General features: G+C 30.0%; 5 protein-coding genes across 6 annotated transcripts; 3 read left to right on the forward strand and 2 right to left on the reverse strand.

The window, feature by feature from the left end:
- Window positions 1–1277: 1277 nt before the first annotated feature.
- LOC132904684 (leucine-rich repeat serine/threonine-protein kinase 1) lies at window positions 1278–10534 on the forward strand. 2 transcript variants are annotated; one of them, XM_060955376.1, is made up of 3 exons: window positions 1278–1841; window positions 2032–2244; window positions 2326–10534. In XM_060955376.1, the coding sequence occupies exon 3, from the start codon at window positions 2334–2336 to the stop codon at window positions 9717–9719; it is 7386 nt and encodes a 2461-aa protein (XP_060811359.1). In that variant the 5' UTR covers window positions 1278–1841; window positions 2032–2244; window positions 2326–2333; the 3' UTR covers window positions 9720–10534. The 2 variants fall into 2 exon arrangements, with proteins under 2 accessions (XP_060811359.1, XP_060811358.1); XM_060955375.1 differs by having other exon boundaries at window positions 1278–2244.
- On the reverse strand, window positions 10109–12339 carry LOC132904709 (oxidized purine nucleoside triphosphate hydrolase-like). Its single transcript, XM_060955421.1, has 3 exons — window positions 11911–12339; window positions 11023–11168; window positions 10109–10658 (listed from the first exon to the last, which is right to left on the reverse strand). Exons 1-3 carry the CDS (start codon window positions 12060–12062, stop codon window positions 10465–10467), a joined length of 492 nt encoding a protein of 163 aa, XP_060811404.1. The 5' UTR covers window positions 12063–12339; the 3' UTR covers window positions 10109–10464.
- Window positions 12340–12809: 470 nt separating this feature from the next.
- On the reverse strand, window positions 12810–13988 carry LOC132904710 (small ribosomal subunit protein mS23). The gene is made up of 4 exons (XM_060955424.1): window positions 13847–13988; window positions 13340–13501; window positions 13125–13224; window positions 12810–13031 (listed from the first exon to the last, which is right to left on the reverse strand). The coding sequence occupies exons 1-4, from the start codon at window positions 13888–13890 to the stop codon at window positions 12882–12884; spliced, it is 456 nt and encodes a 151-aa protein (XP_060811407.1). The 5' UTR covers window positions 13891–13988; the 3' UTR covers window positions 12810–12881.
- Window positions 13989–14191: 203 nt separating this feature from the next.
- LOC132904698 (deoxyhypusine hydroxylase) lies at window positions 14192–15346 on the forward strand. The gene is made up of 3 exons (XM_060955402.1): window positions 14192–14471; window positions 14549–14869; window positions 14944–15346. The coding sequence occupies exons 1-3, from the start codon at window positions 14192–14194 to the stop codon at window positions 15252–15254; spliced, it is 912 nt and encodes a 303-aa protein (XP_060811385.1). The 3' UTR covers window positions 15255–15346.
- A 320-nt stretch (window positions 15347–15666) lies between these two features.
- On the forward strand, window positions 15667–17180 carry LOC132904699 (uncharacterized). Its single transcript, XM_060955403.1, has 4 exons — window positions 15667–15868; window positions 15960–16179; window positions 16251–16430; window positions 16520–17180. The coding sequence occupies exons 1-4, from the start codon at window positions 15705–15707 to the stop codon at window positions 16838–16840; spliced, it is 885 nt and encodes a 294-aa protein (XP_060811386.1). The 5' UTR covers window positions 15667–15704; the 3' UTR covers window positions 16841–17180.
- The last annotated feature ends 87 nt before the right edge of the window (window positions 17181–17267 follow it).

The raw sequence follows: 17267 nt of genomic DNA on the forward strand, positions 1-17267 counted from the left end.
TATGACAAACAAGACATATATATATATAGTATGTGTACATAAAAATTAATTAATCGATTCACATAATTGTAAGCAGAAATGTAAAAAAATCCAAAAATCATGTATTTTGTAGTTTTTTAGATAACTTATTTTTACAAATTTGGTTTTACAAATATTTACCTTGTGCATCCGAAATTTGAATAAATTTTACGTAAAAGAGGAACATGACCGCTTTTCTTTCGTATACATAAATTACTGTCTTCCTTACTTTCATAATTGTACGTAACTATTGCTACTTCAATATTATTTTCATTAAATATATACCTCTTATTGTTTATATGATTAAAGCCATGTATGATAACACATTTATATTATTTATATTATTTTATTTTACGAAAGAGAATCATCGCATCTGCCATAACAAATTTAAAAAAGTCCAATCTTAATTAAAGGTCATCAGTGAAAATTTAAATCTTTGTTTTTCATAGAATCTTCGTGAAACTATCAGAAATAGATAAAAAAAGAATAAATAAGGTACTTCACGTGAAAATGTATCTGAACGCTATTTATCTTATTCGAATGGCGTTCCAAATATTCAAATGTGCTTTTATATTTGAAAACTGTTTTGCTTTACGCAATGATTATGGTAACAGCTTTTTTATGATTGCGAGGAAAGACTACATAAATTTTGACTTTTTAGATAGAAATCCTAATCTTTTTTACCGTTCTGTAGAAGAATGAATTCTTATTGTGAGTATATGTGAAATAGAATATAAATCTAAGAGCTATAAATAGATAAGTATCACGAAATAATATTGGGAATATTCTACAATTTACAGTATTAATATAACTTGCTCGTTCAATGATCGTAATGTCTTCAGTGTGAAATTTCCTCTTATAGAAAACATGTACTTATTGTTAGATGTGTATCTAATTTATGGAGAAAGTAAAAAAAATCGATTTAGGGTTTAAATTTTGTATGTACCATACCATATCAAAAATTAAACTATCATCGCTAAATTGCTAAAATTCCACGATATACACACACATATATCTATGAATGTACTTATATATGTACATAATATATAAACATTATATATATACATAATGTATTAGTGCATATTATGATAATATGTATGATTAAAACGAGTTCAAATAAGGTCGCGTTTGAATTTATACTATCTTATAAATCTATTAATAATGTTCTCTTTACGCTGTATACAATAGGAAATATGAAAATGTAATTTTTCATTCATGAATGATTCATTACGTGTGGGGTGCAATATGTCAACAGTTTACTATGGTTCTAGCTACACGATACAAAATTTTTACTCATAGGTGCAAAGAAAGACGTTTTTTTGTTGTATTCACTGACTTTATCACTCGGTGATTGGACTGATTATGTTTTCTAAATCCACCACTTTAAAGCGTAGGAGGCATAACAAAACCTCTAATTTTTTTTTACACGATCGGTATTTCAGTTTGTGTAGCACAAAGCCCCATAAGACAATATATATACTCTGTATTTCGTCTGTGGTAATGATATTTATTTAAATCGATCCGATGTTATTCATGCATAAAATTGTAGCTAAAGGTGTGTTAGGTGCGTACAGTCGATAAAGAGAACTGACAAAATGGCGGTCGCTAAGTGTTATGTTTAATATCATACTGGTTTTTTATTCCAAAGCTATCATAGAAAACAAGCTACTATTTTAATTGTCAGTCAAAAAGGAAACAATTAAAAATTATGAGAAAAAATTACGCATGTACAGTGAACAGTGAAAAATTTGAAAATATTAATCGAACATGATTTTTGTGAATATTTTTAAACCGTACTCCAATTGATATATTTTGACATATATGTGAGTTTTGTATTTATGCACTAAATTTTAAATTATAAACAAGGTTGTTATTTAATTATGAGAAGAAAGTAACAAGATTCAGAGATTCTATTTAAAATATATAAAAAATTTTATGTAAAAACACGTAAATAAATAATCGAAATTTTACAAATGTATGTAAACAATTTTAAATATTTAACTTCCACTTTAGACACAGTGGATCTAAAATTTATAAAGAATGGTGCAATTTTTTGCATACTAAATTATATTGAATATAAAACATTCAATTTTGATCAAATTGAGAATAAAAAGTCATATGCAAAATATCACAAGAGAAGAGTATACAAACAATATTACTGCATAACTGATGATCAGATGAATTTATAATCATGTAATCAAGATATCTATATTCAAGATACAGATAGTAAGTACAAAATAATATTTTTGCAAGTAGAATATATATTATAAAAATATGAATATAAGAATATAAAGTAAATATTTATAGTTGACATCATGGAAGATTATACTCCTATTGATGAAGATTTTCCTGGTCGTCTGCTACACCAAGCTGCTTTGTGGGATAATGCAGAATTATTAGAAGATCTTCTAAGAGGGGAGCATGCACAGTATATAAATAGTCAAGATTCATGGGGTAGAACACCATTACATGCTGCAGCTATTACTGAAAATTCAAGGTGTTTGGATGTATTACTGTCTGCAGGGGCAAATCCAAATATTCCATGTGGACCACGGGGTCATTACCGGACACCGTTACATATTTGTGCAGAACATGGACATAGTTCCAACATTGAAAAACTTTTAAAATTCGATGCAAATCTAATGATCCAAGACAATAATGGTGAAAGACCATTAGATGTGGCTGAGAAAGCTAAGCAAGATGTCAGCATAAATTTGCTCAAATCGGCAGCTGAAAAGTATGAATTGGAAAAACTTGCAGTACATGCTTCTTTGCGTGCAATCTGTATTCAAGGAGATGTTGTAGCAGCTAAAAATCTTATTCAAGGACATACTTCAGATTTGGAATGCATTATCAACATGGCACCAAATGGTGCAAATACTCTACTTTTTATAGCTTGCGAGATGGGTCACAAAGATATAGTTCGTTTGCTTCTGGATCATGGTGCAGATTGCAGAATGCATCCTGTTACCAAATATTGTCCATTATATATAGCTTGTTACAATGGTAAAGTAGAAATAGTGGAATTGCTTCTCCGACACTTTCCTAAACAAGTACAATCTTTAACTGTGGAGAAATGGTTACCAATTCATGTGGCAACTATAAATGGTCATCATTTAGTTATTGATTTACTATTGAAATTTGAATATCCACAAACTACGTATCAACGCTATAAAGACTCATCCGGAGAGTATGAATACGAAATGCCATTTGATATCAATACTCAGGACGTTACGGGACAAAATGTTCTTTATATATCTAGTATGCTTGGAAACATAAAAATCGTAGAATTACTACTAAATTATAAAGTAAAAGCAAGAAAAATCAAAGAAGAAGATATGGGGGTGGCGCAGCCACTCCCGATGTCTAAAAGAAAGATTTCGAGCGGTATACAAAGATTGATGTCTAGTTTAAATTTTAGAAGCAAAGCGTTCGATAAAAAGGATGACAATATGATATGTCCATTAATCTTAGATTTGTATTGCAACAATGTTACCGAAACTGCTTTACATGCGGCTGTAAAAGGCAAGCACACAGAAGTCGTTACCGCTTTATTATTGGCAGGTGCCGATCCTAATTTGCCTGTAAAAGTTCCTTACGATCAGAGTGATTCAGAGAGTAATTACTCTAGCGCGTTAATTATAGCTTGTCAACAGCGTGACATAAAAATTGCAGATCTTTTACTGAAGCACAGTGCTGTAGATAATACATGCAAAGCAATCAAAATCGCCGCACAAAACAGAGACGAACCTCTTACGGCAAAACTTTTATCTATAAAAGCTTACCCTGATTCAGAATACAAAATTAACAAAAAGGCTATGACCGAATGTACCCAAACTTCTCACTTTTCTGCACTATCCTCTTTTGGAAACGTAACGTATTCGACGCTATTTCCAAATACACCAACGATGATTAATTGGCATGATCAACAATGTCATCTTTCACAAATACGTGCTCAGTGGTTGACAGATGCCGTATTACACGTAAATAAAAAGCTGAGTGCTAAAAATAACGATTTGGTGTTATATGCTATCACAAGGATAGATATCTCTCTTAATTCTATCACTTCCGTACCACCTATCATATTTTATTTACAAAGCCTGCGATACCTCAATATGGCTCAAAATAAAATAGACACTCTTACAGCTGAACCAAAAAGTCCTAAAGACAAATTGTGTCCAGTTTTGGAAGAGATGTATCTTCAAGACAATCGATTGGAACAATTGCCGGAATTCATAATGAATTTACCTGCATTGGAGATCATGGATGTTTCAAACAATAAATTGCAGTGTCTTCCAGATAATTTATGGCGAGCACCGAAATTAAAGGAATTGAACGCGTCGTTTAATCTGTTGAAGATTTTACCTAGTCAAGTTTCGCAAAATATTTCACGAAAAACACAAAGGGAGGATTGTTTAAACAATAGTCCTAGCAGTCGAAGTTTAGCATCGCAATTGGCTATATCACGTGAAGATTCCTTGGAGTTTGAGTCATTCACTAAAATAGCAAATGCACAAATTATCGAGATGGATCGCCCTCATGTTTGGACTAAATCCGTTCAAGTATCGGAAAAGGTTTCAGACGATAATGAAAGTGGAGCAAGGTCGGTGCTTACATCCCTGAACTTGGCGCATAATTTATTTAATAGTATTCCAGTAGCTTTGCCATGCTTAGCTGTTAATCTAGTGAGATTAAATATGGCTTATAATTCTCTTCGATCTATGAGCCATATAACATCATATCCGGCGAGTTTAAAACAGTTAGACTTATCCAATAATCAAATCTCTCGATGGCCCAGTTTACCACAAGTGGAGGGTGCTGACTTGATGGAACAAGCAAATACTGCGTGTTATTGTCCCGCAACAAATGTACAGTCACCAATCGTTCCAGGCAGTAACAGACAAACGGCTACATCATTACGCGATGTAGTTCTCATGTCGGTTTGCACGCATAGACGTCACTTACGCTTAGAGAATTTAAGAACATTGATTCTTGCTAACAATCTGTTGAGTAGAATTCAATTAACATCGATCGATGACGGGGAAATGCCAAATTTAGAAGAGGAAAATGTAGACAGAGACACAAGAATCACTTATTCTGGCTCAAAATTGTATCTTCTGTTTCCTAATGTTAGTATGCTCGACGTTAGCAATAACAAATTGAAAGAAATTCCCCAGAACATTTACGAGCTTAATAATCTATCTGTTTTAAATATAAGCGGTAATCCGGAAATCATCGAATTGCCACCACAAATGGGTCTGCTTTCCCGTTTGTGGAATTTAAATACTCAAGGTTGTAGATTGCAAGAACCTTTGAAAACAATGATCGAGTCGAAAAAATATAAAACAATGGACGTGATTGGGTATTTAAAATCAATTTTAGAGGACGCTAAACCGTATGCACGCATGAAGTTAATGATCGTAGGAATTCAAGGTATCGGTAAAACTAGCTTATTGGAACAGTTGAGACAAGAGGGTGAAGTTCCAAATAAAAAAAAAGCTGCAGAACACTGGGCAAAACGAATGGGTAATAAAAATATTAACGCGAAGACTGCCAGAGGAACAACGATATCTACCGTTGGCGTTGATATAGGAGACTGGATTTATGAAAAAAAAGTGAGAGGTCAATCATCCCATGGCCCAGTTTATTTTAGAACGTGGGATTTTGGTGGCCAGAGAGAATACTATGCAACACATCAATACTTTTTATCTAAACGAAGTCTATATTTGGTTGTATGGAGAATCATTGATGGTTTTAAAGGTGTATCTGAAATATTTCAATGGTTAGTAAATATTCAAAGCAGAGCTCCGAATTCTCCAGTAATCATTGTTGGCACTCATTATGATATATCGTACGAGCATAGCGAGGCGTTACAACAATATATCCGTGATAAGTTTATAAACGTGGTTGACGCTGAAAAATGTGGCTTACCAAAAGTCATGGAGACAATTGAAGTGAGCTGTAAAACGAAACACAATATAAAAATGCTATGTAATTTGATATACGATGTTGTATTTAGTTTAAGATCACCCGGAAGCAAAGAATTATTGCTTGAACAAAAAGTTCCTGCCAGTTATCTTGCCTTGGAAGATGTGGTAATACAGCTTGCACATGATAGGAAATTGTCTGGTGCAGATCCGGTCTTAAAAGCTGATCAGTATTACACAGCCGTTAATAACGAGCTTCAAAAATTGCATAGATCATTTAGAGATCCTGCTGAACTACATCAAGCAACACTTTTTCTTCATGAAAATGGTATTATTTTACATTATGATGACGCTACGTTAAAGGATTTATACTTTCTTGATCCACAGTGGCTTTGCGATATGTTAGCACATGTAGTAACAATACGTGAAATTAATCCTTTTGCCAGGTGTGGTATAATGAAATTAGACGATATTCAACATGTTTTTAAATCCTCTACGATATCGTCTATAGATACCCAAGGATATATCGTTAGCTTGTTAAATAAGTTTGAAGTTGCGTTAACTTGGGATTATCGTACTCTATTGATTCCTTCTTTATTGCCAACTGAAGAAGATATTTTAAGAAATAATCAAATAATCAAAATTCCTGTAAAAACACGAAGCTGGCACATACGTTCTAAAAAGATTACATCTCCGATGATAACATTTCAAAATTCTACTGGAGAAAGTAAATCAAGTACGGAATGTGTATTAACGTCTAGGTCACAACCAGATTGTTCTGTCACACGGCTGCTTTTAATGTCTTATTTTCCTAGTGGTTTTTGGTCGAGGCTCATAACTAGAATTTTAGCCGACGATGCTATTGTTGAGATTGTGATGTCATTTCTAGCGCCTTTCAAAGATTTCGTTGATGATAATATTTTTATAAGCTTGTTAGATACACAAGCTGAGTGGGTACTCTGGCAAACAGGGATAGAGTTAAAATATTCTAATATTACTTTACTACGCCTCAAAGAAGTCAATTATAACTTAAAGAATTCACCGTATGACTATAGACAATTTAAATTTAAACTGAAACAAGATGGAATATGGTGTACAGTAGATTTGAAGAATTCGGCAATTTTAGAAATTTGGTTTCCAGTTGATACTTTAGTGATAAAACAACCCATTATGTCAGACTCAGCCGAAGAAGAACCAATGGGCTATCAAGCAATTGTAGTAGAACCTCGACCAGAAAGTATGCCACAATTATTGGCGCTAATAGTCGATCATATTGATATTTTATTAGAAGATTGGTATCCTACATTAGGAACACGTTTTGTGCATACATCCGAGGGTAAACTATTAGTCACACGATTAATACCGTGTCCACGTTGTTTATTAAATAATGGAGAAAACGAAAATGAAATTAGTGATACTGATCGTTTGACGGAAGATATTCAAAAATATTATATAAATAAAGAAAGACAAAGTCAGGATAGTTATAAATCTGATGGCGATAGCGGTGTAGGATATGATAGCTTAACATCAAGCAGAATGCCATCTTTAGAGGGTCATCCAGATATTATTAAACAAAGCACTCAGTTTGAAGGTATTTTAGCATATTCCTGGATGGTTGAAGAATGCATTTTGTCTGCCTATAGTAATAAACCAATTAGTTGTCCTAAACACTCTGATATACCATTGTCACATGTAGCTCCAGATATTATTTTTATGGATTTAGGATCGAAACACTTAATAAAATCAGAGGATGTTAAATTAGGGAAATTATTAGGTCGTGGAGCATTTGGATTTGTATTTAAAGGTGTCTGTCGCTTACCAGGAACTTATCACAAAGTTGATGTTGCCATTAAAATGTTGCAACCAGTTCCGCCAGGTCCAAATTCAAAACAATCTGCTATTCTTGCTTATAAAGCTGCACAAAGTAAATGGGATAGAGATCCTTTACAGTATGCTTGTAAAGCCTACTGTACTGCAAGACAAGAATTAAATATTTTGTTGACACTCAGACATACAAATATTGTACCTCTAATTGGAATAGTGGTCAGTCCACTAGCACTAGTACTAGATTTGGCACCAGAAGGTGCATTAGACAATGTATTGAAAAATTACAGACGTTCTGGTGCTAAATTAGATCCATACACATTACAAGCTATAATTCTCCAAGTAGCAAAAGCAGTAGAATATCTTCATCAACAACATGTGATTTATAGAGACTTAAAATCAGAAAATGTTTTAGTTTGGCAGATGCCTTTGCCATTTCAAGATTACCCTGAACATCCTGTTCATGTTAAAGTAGCTGATTATGGTATATCCAGACTTACATTACCAACTGGTGCTAAAGGATTTGGAGGAACAGAAGGATTTATGGCACCTGAAATTATTAAATATAACGGCGAAGAAGAATATACTGAAAAAGTTGATTCTTTTTCATTTGGAATGTTTATATATGAATTGATCACTTTAAGACAACCATTTGAGGGTCATGAAGCAGTTAAAGAATGTATTTTAGAAGGTGGAAGACCACCATTAACATACAGGGAAACATTTCATCCTTGTTATGCTCTTGATTTAATGGTTATATGTTGGGCTCAAAATCCAAAAGATAGACCTACTGCAAGTCAAATAGTTTCCATTGCATCAGCACCTGAATTTACGCATCTTATAGACGTCATATTATTAACAGAAAGAACTCAAGTAACTGCTATTACTATGACAAATAGAACTATAGAAGAAAATTTAAGTGGAGATGAAATTTGGTTTGGACATAATAATGGTGAAGTTGATATGTTATTAGGAACACAGAAAGGTTGGTTACAACATGTTAGGATTGAGACTCCTATAATACCATATGCAATGTGTGGAGTAGATGGATACATATGGATTGGTGATGATATAGGGCAAGTGCATGTTTATTTAGGCAGTAATTTTGGTTGTGTTGCCAGTTATAATCTTGAACCTGATCATAGTATGGAATCTAAAATAGTAGGTCTAATTTATTTGGAACAAATAAAACAATTTGCAGTAGCACTGCATAGCGGTAAGACATTTCTATTGTCAAATTCTTTCACACAAATGAAAAAGATGGAAATTACAACTGATATTCAAGATAATATAAAGACATATTCCTTGGCAGCTGTTTATAAAAAGAAACGAATATTGGAGTTATGGGTGGGACAAAGTTTTGGTAAAGTATCAATTTATGTTTTAAAAGACAACAGCTTAATAGATACAGTACAACTTTCTCATGTAACTGGGGAAACAGCTATTAAAAATTTATTTGCTACACATTTATTGAGTGCTGAAAATTCTGTGTTATCATACACATATCCTGGATGTATTGTGTATCAATGGGATGTGGATACTAGGCAAATAATAAATAAATTAGATATGTCTAAATTAGTACCTTGTTCAGAAAGTTTAAAGTCCATTTCTATAGAAGAAAATTTATCAACAGAAAAGTGCCAAGTAACAGCTTTGGAAGCTTGTAGGAATCAGTTATATATTGGTACTACTTGGGGATGTATTGTAGTAGCTGAATGTAACTCTCTTAGACCGATTACCGTTTTCAGACCTTTCGAAGGTAAAGTATGTCAAATAATATCATTTAAATCAACAGATGAAAAGAAATTAGTACTAGCAACTGTTGGCCAAGGTTACAGAAGTTTAATTTCACGATATACAGATTTTCTGATTGACAGTTTAGATGCAGAAGATCTTAAACATAGTATGTATACTCTCTTATGGAGATCTGAACATTGGTCAGCTGCTTAATTATAATTTTTTATGACAAGGTAAAGCCAAGAGTGCTTTATGGTGCAAAGATAAAAGTGATATAACTGGTTGAGAATTCTATACGTCCATGATATATTTTAGTCTGTAGACTTTAAGCTTTCTATCTTGCCTCATCTTGTATTTTTTGAGCTGAAGATAAAAATATTTATCTTTTAATATGTCCAAGCTATATGGTGCTTGATTGATATATTCTCTGCAAATCTTCATTTACAAAATAATCATAATTTAAGCAGGATATTTTTATCTTTATGTGATGTATCACAATATAGTTTTATAACTTATTATATAAGTACTTAGATTTTTAAAGTAATGATACATTCATTTAATAAAAAGGAAAAGGTAGAAAAAGGGATTATTAGCCTCGCAACATATTTGAAAAATTATTTAATGATCTCTGAAATATCACAAAATATTTGTATATCGGATACAGTTTAGCATATGTGCTTTTAGTTGATGGAAAATCGGCAAACAGGTACAATTAATGTAATACCAATGTAACATATTTGTATAATGTCTGCTTAAAAATCTTTCTTGATATAGTCTAAGACTAATGAGTGATAAAAAGTAATGATTACAAGATGGTTTTACTACTAAAAAGATTATCAAATTAGTATAAAGCCAAATTTTATTATAATTATAAAAATGTGAAAGTGAATTTTTTTAATAATAATTAAACTTATTAATAATGTATAGCAGGGTGTGTGTTAAGAATGAAAAGTGAATGTTAAGAGATATGATCTAATGCTGGTAGTTCTTCCATAGTTTCAATGTTATACTTAAGAATTAGGTCTTGACCTCGGTACAAAAAATATCCTCTGAATAATTCCCCTCGTAACATGTAAGGGAACCAATATTCATCATCCGGCCACATTTGTTTGAAAGGAATATCTTTCAAATTATACCATTTTGGTCGCATTTCTGAACAAAAGAATATAAATATAATTACAGTGTATTTATTATATTTTTAAGTAGGTATACATTAGATATTACAAAAAAAAGTGTAATAGATATATTTTTAAACCTTTTTATTTTGCTCAAACATATCCTAGTTTCTTTGTCCTTTTAATTGTTTTTATAGTTTGCATAGTTTAAACAATAACATGTAATTTCATGATTATGATTAGATAAATATTATTGCAGTATGATTAAAATAAACAAATATAGAGACATTGAATAATAATTAATATTGCACATAAAAATATACATAATTAATAATAAGAATAAATACTTGATAATGTAATATTAATTTTAGTTATAATATTAATGTTTGAAATTTAAATACCTTCAGTTTCTGTTATATCTCCACAATACTCATATGTTTCAAAAACGTGAACTTCTAATAGACCTTCATTTCCCTCAAATTCAAATTCTAAAATTCCAACTTTTTTTAATTTTTGTGCAGATAAACCACATTCTTCCTTTAATTCACTATAAAATTACACATTGATAATTTAAGAAGTATACACCTTAATTTTTATCTTGTTTATGTGTGATAGCAATATTATAAAACACTACATGCAATAATCATATTATATTGCATATATTTTACTTTTAGCTTATCTCAAATATCTTTTCTATTATTTTTACCAATTACTATTACAATTTTAATTTAAGTGTAATATTTTGTATTTATTTAATTATTTAAAATTGTACCTGTGTATACATGATGATTCATGAAAAATATTTTACAATTATCTTGTAGATGTATTATGTGCAGAAATAGATTTAAATAGGATTAAATGAACAATTTAATGCCATATAATGCTTTTTAAATATATGGCGTTATTAGAAACTATAAATAAAAAATCCTGTGTATAACAATTTTGTTTCTATATTCTAAATAAAAAGATCTCTGATATTCATAAATATTTTTTCTTTAACTTTGTCAAATTTATATTATTGTCATTTTCATGACTCATCCTGTATATAATTAAACAAAGTGATAAAAATCTTTGTTAAGATTCGTTGTTATTTAATGTATCAGTTATTATGAAATATAAGATATTGTTAAATATAATATTTTCAACTTATTACTAACAATAATTTCTCTTTTAAAAAGTTTATATTATTTACTTTATATATAATATAGTATTACAATGAAAACTGAAATTCACGTTTTTCTTATCGATTTACGTGAGGTAATTTCAGTTTGTTATTTAAAATTATTTACCGCACAGCTCCTTGAAAAATAGATTCTCCTGGTTCCACTTTACCACCAAAACCGTTCCATTTATCTTTTCCGAATCCTCGTTTTTTGCAGCCCAATAAAATTTCCATTGTTTTTCTAATAAAGACTAACGAAAAAACTCCTTTTGTAGACATTTTGATCTATAAACTTATCCAGAAACTTGAAGTTTTATTCTATTTTGCGTATGATAAAATTCTTTTGGAAAATCACAACAGTAATACATATAGTACTAACTTTGTACAATTTATAGTTCAAATTTTTGGTTCTTTCTTAGATAAAGGTTGAATTTGCAATAAGAGAGTTATTATATAATATAAAATTTCACGCTTTAATTTGAACGTAGTTAAAGTGCTTGAAAGGTTATGCTGCTATTAGAATGCTTAAAGTACACTAACAATAAGAGTAGTTTCTGAATGTACGTTTGCACATATTTATATCCTACAAAGTGTTATCATGGAAAATTTTATGATGGTATACCTTCTATAATAAAATACATATTTTTAATCTAATCTAATCTAATCACTAATACATATTTTTAATCTAATCTAATCACTTAATTTATCTTGTATTATTAATTATATTTTAATATTTATAATAAATAAGCAGATTAGCACTTTTATTAAATTATTCATTTTTTAATTTTAATTTAACCTCACATCAATCACTTGTATGGGTTATTAGCGAGTTAAGAGTTAGGTTTGTAAATTTTTATACAATTTGATGTTTTAGGTAGCATAGTAGCGTGTAAATTATTGTGTAGCAATGATATATTACAAAATTATATATACGTTTAAAGTAATAAGGAAAATCCTTATATTTATTAACAACATATATAATATTAACAAAAACAAGATAGTATGCACAGTGATGATTAAATCCACATTTTGCATCTAATTTAATATTATATTTTTCTCTATTCAGTATATCATTATAAATACAATATATACAAATTCTTATGTTTTTTGTTCTTTATTATGTTCAATATTTCTGTGTGATGGTTCCTTTGATGATGTGGTGATACTTGCTGATAACATTTGAGTCTGAAAAATTATTTTATAACTCTTCAATGCTTTCTTATACGCATCTTCTTTTTTAACACCACCCTATAACGATTAGAATAAATTTGTAATCTGATTGTCATATAATTATATATGTCATATAGCATTATGTTTAATAGAATTTCTATTTTATGTTACCTGTAATAAGCAATCATAAATAGTAAAAAAGATTTGAGTTTGGGTAATCTTATCTTTTTTCATATCTATAATAGGTAGCGATACATCTTTGTGAAATTTTCTACAAAATTACACATTTGAAATGTAAATGTATGTTATGTATGTATGTAAATGTATGTTACAAATATAAATATAAATTTTACAACTATTTACATATAATTTGAAATTTTACTTACGCTCTTATAACATCTTCCTCATAAAATATTTTTTGTATATTCATTGTTGATGGTTTTCTACTAAAAATTGGTTCATATTTTGGAGGATAGGCTTTGTATACCTCATACCATATTGGTAAATTATTAGGATGTAATACATCTGAACGTAACAGTGACGTTATTCTAAAAATAATTTAGAAAAATAAAATTACCTTGAAATTCTAAAAAATTACTTTCTCGTATAGCTATGGTAATTGATTAAAATAAAATTGTTTTCCTAAGGATAATTGTTTATCCTGAGAACTTCAAGATAACTGAATTTTAACCTTTTATCGCATTTATCATTTTTTAATAGAATGGAAATATTTATTGTTGCCACTAATTTTGTATATAAATAGTAAAGTGTATAATATACAACGTCAAAAATAATCTATATGATAATAAACAATTTATGTAATGGTACAATTCTTAATTTTTATATAGAATATATTCCTTAAAATTCCATAAACATCTGCAAAATAATTTTACCTTGTAAATATTGTTCCAATTCTTTCTGTTCTACTCTGTGCCATGTTTTAAATATAGCGTTATAATTCGTGAATTATAATTTTATGCGTATATTGTAGTATTTAATTGATGTACACTGTGTATACATATATCCTCTTATTTTTTCCGCGAAATTTTGATCATATCACATTATTCAATTTGGTACTTAACCTCAAATGCTTCTATATAACAGCAGTTTAGTACATATAATACTTTTCTGTTTAGAACTTATAAAAAGTGGCATCAATTGTAATTATAACGGAATAAATTTTATAAAACATTAGAAAATTTTATATCTTCAATTAATTTCATTAAGAACTTGAAAATATGTTGCAAGTAAATGAGAATCAAATATCTGCAATTGGTCGTATCTTAAATAACCAAACTCGACCATTAAAAGAAAGATTTCGTGCTTTATTTACGTTAAAAAATATCGGTGGAGCTATAGCTATTCAAGAAATTAATAATTGCTTTAACGATAAATCAGTTTTGTTAAAGCACGAACTTGCATATTGTCTTGGTCAAATGCAAGATTCCCGTGCTATACCAGTTCTTATAGAAATATTGAAAGACGTTACACAAGAACCAATGGTCCGTCATGAGGCAGGTACTATATATTTATTTTTTATTCTATGTCAAATTCTGTATATTACATATAATAAGTAACATATTTCTTTATAATAGGCGAAGCTTTAGGTGCAATTGGAGATCCTACTGTAATACCAATATTGGAAGAATACAGCAAAGATTGTGTACCAGAGGTTGCAGAAACATGTGAATTAGCATTATGCAGATTGCAATGGTTAAAATTAAATAGTCATTCAACAAATTTGCAAAAAAGTCCTTATATGTCCGTGGACCCAGCACCACCAACAGATATTACTGATGTGAAGAAGTTAAAAGAGATTCTTTTAAATGAAAATGTTTCTTTGTTTGAAAGATACAGAGCCATGTTCTCTTTGAGAAATATATGTACTCCAGACAGTATTCTTGCTCTTAGCGAAGGTAAATAAAATAATAATGATTCTTTTTTCCTTTTTCAGCTATATTTTTATAATTTATTGTTTTTATAATTTTAGGTTTAAAAGCAGCCAGTGCTTTGTTCAAACATGAGATAGCTTTTGTTCTTGGACAACTTCAGAAAGAGATTGCTATTCCACATTTAGAAGCTTCTTTAAGGAACACAAGCGAAAATGAAATGGTGCGTCACGAATGTGCAGAAGCATTGGGTTCTATTGCTACTCCATATTGTTTTGATATTTTAAATGAGTATTTAAACGACAGTAAAAGAGTTGTACGAGAAAGTTGTGTAATTGCATTGGACATGTGCGAGTATGAGAATAGTACAGAATTTCAATATGCAGATACGTTAGGGAAAGTTACTACCTAAAATTACATTTTTACACATCTATATTTATAAATACAATGTTAATGTAATAAATTGTGTCTAAAATAAAATTATTCAATGTAGAAATTGCTAAATGTTGTAATTTATTATAAGCAATTATTGTATTAAATTTTAATGATTGTAGTTTACCTTCATTATCAAATGAAAGCAGCTAAGGACATATAAATTTTCGATTGAATCGTGTTCTCGTTTGTTCAAATGAATTTCTTCCAAAAATGGAATTTTAGCATTAAAGTATAATAAGGAAACACGCATAGGATAACCTCTTTTTATATTTTTCTTAACATTAGAGAATCTTTCTATGCAATGAGAATACAATTTGTTGAAAAATACCCAAGATTCGTAGCAGTGTTAAGCGCGATATTCAGTTTGTACGAATATTACACGTGTCACAATATGCCCCTACCTTCGAGTATTTAAAATTCCAAAGAAATGGGAAATTTCCTTAATTATAAGTTTGCTGGTTTAAAACTGATTAAAGATTGCGATGCGCAACTATCTGTTCAAGACGAATGCGAAGATTTCAAGAAAGTAAAAGAAATTTGGTTGGCCGTGGAAAAGGATACGTCGCATTATGGATTTGCAATTTGTACTATGTAATTATAAACTGTTTCAGTGTAATCTTTATAAATGCAAGTACATATAAATTTATTGAATAGATAAAATATGAAATATACTAACTCGCAGGCTTTTTAAAAATCACCCGCAATACGTGAAGTATTTCGAAGATGAATCAATTCCGGAATTCGTTCAAGAAGCTATAATTAAAAAAAAATTTATTACTATATGCGACATCATATGTGCTCTGTTTATAAGTTATTACGATAAACCATCTCGCAGAGATTATTTTCTTGGCTACATCGCAATGGTTCACAAGGACATGGGATTGACGTTCGAGGATCTCACAGTTCGTTATATTCTGTGCATATAAAATAGGTGAAGAGATATTATATAATGTAAATTATATTTCATCTACAGAACTTTATGTCAGATCTAATGGAAGCGTTAATTAGCGAGTTACCATACTTAATGACCGAGGAGTATGTTGCAACTCAGACAAAATATTCTAACAACGTAATTGAGATAATGATAGAACTTATGGACAATTATGTTGAAAGGATGTCACAAATACTACGTACGAGAAATGGAATAAGAAAAGTATATGTTTTAGAAAAAACTTCATTTCATGAACCTGTTGAGGGATGGAATATTAAATTTGTATAAAATTAAGAATAAATTTTAAATAGTGTTATGTGTGCAAACCTGATCCAGAGTCACAGACTGTATATGGTTTTCCATTGAAATATTGGATATATGGTAAACGATATTGGGAATATCGGAAAGCGATGTGGGCATCGATGGAAGCAGATCTGTTGACAAATTCGACGGATGATACTAATGCAAGCAATTTTCAAAGAAGAAGTTTTCATCAAAAGTCTATGGAAAACAACAGACTATATCGTAAGAAACAAATAAAACCGAAAACACCAAAAATAGCCATAAGTTCGGATAGCAACACGTTGTTGGATCAACCAAGACAAAGTAACGCAATATATTTCAAGTTATGAAATTTTCCGCTGTACTATTTCTACTACTTAAGATTTAAGACTGCTACAGATATTGTTACGTATGTAATATATGAATATTAATCATAATTATGAATATACATATAATCAGTAAAGTAAATAGTTTTTAAGGGAATAGTTTTTAATTTTAGTTTTAAGGAGATTAAAAATGTTTTTCCAATCTTTTTCTTTTTCTTTTGATCATACTATTGAAAGGAAGAAGAAGCAGTCGCATCAGCCAGTCGACAAGAATCTCGTTGTTACTATCGAAACGAAACAAAGAAAGACAAGAAATCGAAGAAAACGTTAAATCTAAATTTTCTCCGATGGAATTTATTCTGGAGGTAGACAAATAATCTTTGCTTGTATCGCTTTTATTATAGAAATGACAGTTTATTATTTTACATGTATAACGCATTAATGTTAAAAA

The sequence above is a fragment of the Bombus pascuorum genome, chromosome 2, assembly GCF_905332965.1.
Source record: "Bombus pascuorum chromosome 2, iyBomPasc1.1, whole genome shotgun sequence".
Classification (NCBI taxonomy): Eukaryota; Metazoa; Arthropoda; class Insecta; order Hymenoptera; family Apidae; genus Bombus; species Bombus pascuorum.

Bases quoted from the DNA above. Each gene is read 5' to 3' on its own strand.
- LOC132904684 (XM_060955375.1), top strand. From the start codon at position 2,334: ATGGAAGATTATACTCCTATTGATGAAGATTTTCCTGGTCGTCTGCTA.
- LOC132904709 (XM_060955421.1), bottom strand. From the start codon at position 12,062: ATGTCTACAAAAGGAGTTTTTTCGTTAGTCTTTATTAGAAAAACAATG. The intron at 11,169-11,910 runs GTAAATAATTTT...GTAATTTTATAG, and splicing joins ATTTTTCAAGGAGCTGTGCG to TGAATTAAAGGAAGAATGTG. The intron at 10,659-11,022 runs GTATTTAAATTT...TCTTTTGTTCAG, and splicing joins AGATATAACAGAAACTGAAG to AAATGCGACCAAAATGGTAT.
- LOC132904710 (XM_060955424.1), bottom strand. From the start codon at position 13,890: ATGGCACAGAGTAGAACAGAAAGAATTGGAACAATATTTACAAG. The intron at 13,502-13,846 runs GTAAAATTATTT...AATTATTTTTAG, and splicing joins ATTGGAACAATATTTACAAG to AATAACGTCACTGTTACGTT. The intron at 13,225-13,339 runs GTAAGTAAAATT...GTAATTTTGTAG, and splicing joins GAGGAAGATGTTATAAGAGC to AAAATTTCACAAAGATGTAT.
- LOC132904698 (XM_060955402.1), top strand. From the start codon at position 14,192: ATGTTGCAAGTAAATGAGAATCAAATATCTGCAATTGGTCGTATCTTA. The intron at 14,472-14,548 runs GTACTATATATT...TCTTTATAATAG, and splicing joins AATGGTCCGTCATGAGGCAG to GCGAAGCTTTAGGTGCAATT. The intron at 14,870-14,943 runs GTAAATAAAATA...TTATAATTTTAG, and splicing joins TATTCTTGCTCTTAGCGAAG to GTTTAAAAGCAGCCAGTGCT.
- LOC132904699 (XM_060955403.1), top strand. From the start codon at position 15,705: ATGGGAAATTTCCTTAATTATAAGTTTGCTGGTTTAAAACTGATTAAA. The intron at 15,869-15,959 runs GTAATTATAAAC...ACTAACTCGCAG, and splicing joins GGATTTGCAATTTGTACTAT to GCTTTTTAAAAATCACCCGC. The intron at 16,431-16,519 runs GTATATGTTTTA...AATTTTAAATAG, and splicing joins CGAGAAATGGAATAAGAAAA to TGTTATGTGTGCAAACCTGA.